The sequence below is a fragment of the Carya illinoinensis genome, chromosome 9 (assembly GCF_018687715.1).
Source record: "Carya illinoinensis cultivar Pawnee chromosome 9, C.illinoinensisPawnee_v1, whole genome shotgun sequence".
Taxonomy (NCBI): domain Eukaryota; kingdom Viridiplantae; phylum Streptophyta; class Magnoliopsida; order Fagales; family Juglandaceae; genus Carya; species Carya illinoinensis.
The window spans coordinates 23606746-23613740 of NC_056760.1; the positions used below are offsets into that span (position 1 = coordinate 23606746).

Genomic DNA, 6995 nt, shown 5'->3' on the forward strand with positions numbered 1-6995 from the left:
AATTATTAACAAGATAATAAAAAGATACCTCATAATTAAGTTTAACACAATCTTGAAGAACAACCTTGACCAAGTCGACCCTATCACACCCTCGCCAACTTCATTCCACAGGACACCCAAAAAAAGTAAAATAAAAAAATAAAAAATAAAAAGTTTGACAAGAAATATTGAATATCAGTTGCTGTTTCGATGATTGAGCAAATCTGTGGTTGGTGACAAGCCAATTATTTTAACTCACTCATGTTCAAGTACATTCTAATGAGCAACTAGAAGTTGTAAGGAAAATAAATATTATCTTTGTTAGTGTTCCTTGGGTATCTTATTGGCGGTTTACCTAATAAAGAGAGTTTTTAATATCTAGCCTCGATTGATGTACTGGCCACATCTGTACGATTACAATCTGTTCCCAGTACGCCAATTGGCAAATTCATTGGTGAAAAACTCAGGCTCCTTTTGCTGGTTGCTAATACCACACCTTCATTACCAACATGAAAACAACAGATGAATAGATGACATTATTGGTCTGTCGTTGAAGTTTTTGCACAATTACTTTGTAAAACACATGTAGAAAGCTTTAATCCTTCTTCTATCTGCCCTGTAACATTGTTATAGTTATTTCATTTGTAGTTTGTGGCTTTTTCCTCGTCGATGATGAATCAGCCTCTGTAAGATATCTTTCTGTGTAAAATCCAGGTTGTTTAGGTTGGAGTAGAGAATCATTCTCACCATCCAACATCATAAGAACAGAGGGCATTGTGGGTCTGTCTTCAGGTTGTTGTTGCACACACAACAGGCCGACTTGAATACTTCGCAAGATTTCTGATTCCGGAAGCGGCTTCTCCATCAGAGCATCCATTACGTCCAGGATTCTGCCTTCATTCCATAATTTCCATGCCTGGAACAATTCCAACTTAGAAACTTAATATGAAAGAGAATAAGTGGAAAAGAAAAATAATTAGCTTAACAATATGTACGACGAAATTTTTCTGCTCCGAACTCACATGTCCTAAAAGGTTGAAGTCATGATCAGGATGATAAAATCCTCTGTTCTTCTGTCCGCTGACTATCTCTAAAACTAAGACCCCAAAGCTAAACACATCAGACTTTATCGAAAAGAGTCCGTCTATGGCGTACTCTGGAGACATATAGCCACTACAAGCAATCAATAGAATAAATTACATTGGCATATGGTCAAAAATGTGCGTGTGTTAGAGAGAGAGAGAGAGATGCTGCTGTTTTACATACTATGTTCCAATGACCCTGCTTGTATTTGCTTCAGTTTGATCACCTCCAAACGTTCTTGCCAAGCCAAAGTCTGATATCTTTGGATTCATCTCACTATCTAAGAGAATATTACTAGCCTTAAGATCCCTATGAATGATTCTTAGCCTTGAATCGCGATGAAGATAAAGAAGTCCTCGAGCAATCCCTAGTATAATGTCAAAGCGCTTCCCCCAGTCAAGTGCAGTACCTCTTGTTTGATCTGATCCATTTTTGTGAGGTTAACAACATTAATTAAAACAAAAGATATGGAAGATTTAGAAGGGGTTGAGTGACTAACTGAATATATATAAATCTAAACTTCTGTTTGCCATGTATTCATAGACCAACATCTTATCTTCTCCATGAATACTACATCCCAAGAGCCTAACAAGATTTCGGTGCTGAAGTTTCGCGATCAAGACAACCTCATTCTTGAACTCTTTGAGGCCTTGTCCTGATTCTTTGGACAGCCTCTTCACTGCTATTTGTTGTCCAGTTGGGAGCACACCCTGTTGTGAAAAGGCCACATTTAGTCAACACAAGATATTGGTGTGAAACTCATCATCACTAAAATGAGACTACAAGAGAAGTTTGTACACACAACCCGAAGATACCTTGTAAACAGGACCAAAACCTCCCTCACCAATCTTATTCGTGAAAGAGAAGTTGTTAGTGGCTGTTGCAATAGCATAAATATCAAATAGAGGTAGCGCTTGGTCCTCCTCGGCAGCACTAGTATTGTAATCTAGACTCACATTATTTACTCCCAGTTGCTGAGCTGTTAAACTAACAAAATTATTAGATAAAGTTCACACATGCAAAGCCAAAGGTTTGCTAGCGAATGCAAGTTGAAGGTTGAGAAACCAACTGAGATATGGGATTACACATTACAGTAACAATTCCGTTCGATTGCATATAATTCAATAGTTATAATCAAACTCTAACCAGTTTTTGACCTATGTTCAAGCAACCAGACTGGCTTCAAACAAATTCCTCTTTTGTAAAGTAATGTTATATGCTACATTCTATCTCACTCTTATCCTCTTTGTAATTGTCACACTTTTCATCACCCTTAGATTATATTTAAAAAAGAAAACAAATTCAAAGGTTGATAGACAATACTACCTCATCATGGTGAGATAAGAGTGGGATAAGGGAATTGTGTGTAGCATTTTCCATATAGACTAAGTATCCAACTGTGGCATGTGCCTTGCACATGAACTAAAGCTTGTTCAACAAAATTTATGTCTATCCTATATAAGAAAATGATATCAATGTCTATCCTGTTCAGTTCTCAACAAATAGGGTATTACTATAACCACAGCTAAATGGGGAGGCCACCTCCATTTGCCCTCTCCTATCTTTTTTGTTCAAAATATATATATATATATATATATATATATCCAAACGGAGAAATTATTGAGTACATGAGGAAAACAAAAAACCAATGTACACAGATTTGGTGACATCCATTGATCTCATCTGAAAATGAATGTTCGAGGTGAAAAAGGATCCACAGGTGTAGAAGCAGAAAAGTGAAAAGAATCAAACTCTTTGAAAACGCAACTATCCTTAGATATTTTTATTTTTTCATTACTATTTATAAATTATTAACTATTAATCACAAACTATTTATTACTATTTTACTATCATTTATAAACTATTTGATTACAATTCATATATTATTTGAAATATTGTTAATGTCAAATGAAATACGATATCCTATAACTAAATTATTTAGGTCTTGTTAGTTTTGCAGTTCAGATGAGAGATATTTTATTAAAAATTAAATAAAATATTATTATAATATTATTTTTATTTTAAAATTTTAAAAAATTAAATTATTTTTTATATTTTATATTAAAATTTTAAAATATTATAATAATTATATAGAATGAGATATTTTAATTTCACGTGAACAAACCAGCGTTAGTCTTTGGGCACCATTTTTTCAGCGTGTATATTGTTTTCGTCTCCCATCAAGTCTATTACTAGGGATGACTTTTTCGTTAGTTTGACATTGACATGTGACACAATGACAAAACCACGTCAATGAAAGTGGCAAGATAATATAAAAACACTCGTAGTTGGTGTGTGGACTTTGAATTGCCAATTTGCCATCACTTTGGTCAACTAAACGTTTTCTTTCTAACAATAATTAATCTGTAATATATATAAGAATAATTTTTTTTTATATATTTTTAAATATAATCAGAAAAGAACAGTGCTGCATCCATGAGACAACGGTCAATTAGAATAAAATAAATTTATTTTTTTATATTTTTAAATATTTTTAAAAAAATTAACAATATTATTTAAAAAATACTTCTTTAATTATTAAAAAATAAAATCAAATAAAAAATTTTGTCGGGGCCAACTTTCGGCCACAGTAGCATTTCCAAACTGGAAAGTTATCCAAGAACACTCCAGCATAATGAAAGTGGATGTATATAATATGGAAAAATATATTTGTAAGCACAATTATATATTAATTTATGTATTAATGTGATGTAATTAGTTAAAAAATAGATTTTATTAAAAATAATATTAATTTAAATTTTAAATATAAATAAATTAATATTAATAAACAAATTAATATGCGACTATATTTATATATAGCAAAATTCATATAATATACCTTCGATTCTGCGGGAGGTCCTCTTCCAAATGAAAAACGAGCTGACTGAGGCCAACAGAACCAGTACTCCAATTACTACGGATACTGACACTATCACCACCGTGCGTTTGTCGTTGTTATTGGATTCTTTAAGCGCGCATCAACAGCATCAGTTCAAAAAAGAGAGAATAATGTTAGACTCAGTTTATAGACTTTTCTGGCGACACCCAGAAAACATCAGATTCGAAGGCAGCAATCCGTTTTCGCACCTAATCGGCCTACAGCCTTCTAGATCGAATGATTTGTCCTTACAATGCCTCCTTCACTTTGGTTGAGGCACATTTGCAATTAAATGGTATGGAAAAATGCTAGCAACAGAGCCAAGTCAAATATGTATTACTAATAGAAAAGCTTAAAATGGAGCTCCGTGCTTACCGTTAAAAACTATATATCAAGCTAAAAACATCTGACCTGATTAACATAACTCCAAGCCTCCAAAATAGAGGTCTTGGATTCAAACCACCCTCCCCAAATGTATCCAAAAAATAAAAACTATATATCAAAATGAAAGTTCTTGAATTGATATCTTACCTGTAATCTTTGTCAACGACGGCTAAATTAGTTTAAGTCTGCAACGTTGAAGCGAGGGGCTATATAATTATAGCCCCTCGCTAGCCATGACTCGATCGTGACATCCAAAATAAAACATCTCTAGGTATTATAACTCCATTTATTATAGGAGTGAAATGGAGAGAATCCTTACTTTTTAAGACTTAAAAAATAAATAAAATAAAATAACAGAAAACTTCAAAAAATTTTAATTAGTTGTTAAAAACTATAGGGTAGACCCTTTAGCTTTGTGTATCAATCCATATATTCAGCAGAAACCAGAAGAATGACTTGGTTTGTATGATTAAACACATGAAGTTTCAAAGTAATTATCCCAAGCATGTTATGTTAATGAAGCTGTAATAATATGTCTCATACCTTAATACCACCCAATTCAAAACAAACTCTAGAACGTGAATGATAAGATCATTAACGCATGTGGAAGGGTAGGAAAATGTGCAATTTCGAGTTTGATAGCCTGAAGTACTTAGATTCATATATCGCAAAGAGACTTACCCAGATCAGAAGCAGCCATCCGAATATACAAATCTTGCCCAACTTCATTATACTCTCTGATATCAATCAAGTCTCCGAACCAAACCACGCAGCCACTGGCATCAGTTACGGCATAAGCCACACACGAGCAGTCTCTCAAACAAGCACTTTTACATTCCTTAAGGCTTAAAACCGTCCCGTTTTTCCAAAGCTGTGAAGAATCCGGTAACTTGAGCCTTGAAAACTTCTGGAACCCCTCGTTTTCACCACAGTTCAGCGGCGTCTTTTTTATGCATCCGTCCGACCAATCCATCACGTTCCAGTCTTCCGGTACTTGTGGAGTGAACCCAGTTGGGCATTGGCAAACAGGAGACTTGTTAATGTTGCAAATGCCATAAGAACCACAGTGTCCATACATATCGCACTCATCTTTCTGCATATTGGCTATATTCATCCACTCTCCGCGGTCGCTCCATGTGAGGTGTTCGATCAAGCCCGATTGGTTGACCACGAACCTTGAAATTACAGAACTATCGATGTTTTCAAAGGAATAGTAGATATAACTCGTGTTGAGAACGAAGATGGGTTTGAAGACAGGGTTTTCTTGGAGCCGAGGCTCCCCGCCGAAACGAACACCATCCCAGGTCCCGCTTCTGAATTGAATCTGGGATCCTTTGCGAAGAGAGATCTGTGGAAGACCAAAAGGTTCTATTTTGTAGGTGAAGTCTCCAGAGGCTGGGTCTTGAAGACTCTTCCAGGAAGTCAGAAACCAGTTCTGCTTTGTCATTAGGTTCCATCCAAGCTTCATGCCCGGTAACAACGTATCGCAGGGATGATCGAAGCTCTGCCAAGCATAGCTTGCATCATCGGTACCATCTTTTAGCACAAGGTTTCCTGTGTTCAGGAGTTGCAAGATAGGATTGCTGGCTGAAGAATTTGAAGACCAAATGGCCATGGCGGACTGGTTTCCATGTATGAATATGTTTCCTGTGGAATCGATCGAGAGGACACCTGAGGAGTCTGTGAGTGGGCTGTTTTTATTGGCAACCCAAACGACCGTTTGTTGTTGAATGTTCTTGAACCAGATTCCGATGTAACGGTTTTTGGAATCGAAGGGAGTGAAGAAGCCTAATTCGAATGCTTCGCCTGTGGAAACGAGAGTTTGACCGTCGTCTCTGAGAGTTGTGCTCGGAGATAAGGTGTCTAATGCAAAGGAAATAGAGATGAAGCACAAGCAAATGGAAAGTAGGAGCTTCATGGATTAACTCCTTGACAGTAACTGAAATACATTTGTGTTTGTCTGAATCGGTTAAAGAACAGGAAGCGGGGAGCACATTGAAAATTTGCTAGCTGATATATCTAACAATTTCCTACGGAACATGGAAAAAAAGAGAAGAAGAAAGAATGAAAAGAAGTGTGATAGGAGACAATGAAGTAAATTCCAATATAGACGCGGATATAAAAGTCAATGGTTTGGTTCAGGAAGCAAACATGGGCTCTTCTTAGTACTTACCCAAGAAAAACATCCAGGGAAACATAAAAAGAAAATGAAATACGGGTTCCTCACTTCTTCCAGGAATGATAACGCTATTTAAGTTTTGCTTCGTAAATATTATGACTTGTTGAGGAAAATATAAATCCCTTGCATATTCTCTGTACGCGTGAGGTTTTTCTACTGTAGTGCATTCTTGGGAAGAAACTCCATCGGTTCCAATCATCCGAAACTTCCATGAGACCAAAGCCGTTGATTTGTAGGCACGAGGCAATCCCGTGTGATAAGAAACTGGTCCCAACAATATTAAGAGTGATTAAATTAGTATGCTTCGAGGATCTCTATAGTCTTGTACTTGAGTCTCCTAGCTCCATGTGAACTGCCTAGTTCAATATAAACTTAACCTGAACGCCGGAAGCACAAAAGGGCTGCCATCGAACTTCCTGTACTTCATGTTCTTATGCTACTCCTTATTGGGTGCCTTTGCTGAAGCATGAAACATTTTAGCTAAACTTGTAT

At 36.1% G+C, this 6995-nt stretch overlaps 1 protein-coding gene across 3 annotated transcripts; it reads right to left on the minus strand.

The window, feature by feature from the left end:
- Positions 1-209: 209 nt before the first annotated feature.
- LOC122275735 (G-type lectin S-receptor-like serine/threonine-protein kinase At4g27290) lies at positions 210-6608 on the minus strand. 3 transcript variants are annotated; one of them, XM_043084944.1, is made up of 7 exons: positions 5006-6602; positions 3902-4027; positions 1878-2041; positions 1562-1772; positions 1246-1483; positions 1002-1152; positions 210-895 (listed from the first exon to the last, which is right to left on the minus strand). In XM_043084944.1, exons 1-7 carry the CDS (start codon positions 6240-6242, stop codon positions 587-589), a joined length of 2436 nt encoding a protein of 811 aa, XP_042940878.1. In that variant the 5' UTR covers positions 6243-6602; the 3' UTR covers positions 210-586. The 3 variants fall into 3 exon arrangements, with proteins under 3 accessions (XP_042940878.1, XP_042940879.1, XP_042940880.1); XM_043084945.1 differs by lacking the exon at positions 3902-4027 and having other exon boundaries at positions 5006-6605; XM_043084946.1 differs by lacking the exon at positions 210-895 and having other exon boundaries at positions 1001-1135; positions 5006-6608.
- Positions 6609-6995: the final 387 nt, after the last annotated feature.

Excerpts from the sequence above, each read along its gene's own strand:
- LOC122275735 (XM_043084944.1), bottom strand. The coding sequence starts at position 6,242 with ATGAAGCTCCTACTTTCCATTTGCTTGTGCTTCATCTCTATTTCCTTT. Across the intron at positions 1,153-1,245 it reads AGCAGGGTCATTGGAACATA|TGGCTATATGTCTCCAGAGT; the intron begins GTATGTAAAACA and ends GATTGCTTGTAG. Across the intron at positions 896-1,001 it reads ACTTCAACCTTTTAGGACAT|GCATGGAAATTATGGAATGA; the intron begins GTGAGTTCGGAG and ends GAATTGTTCCAG.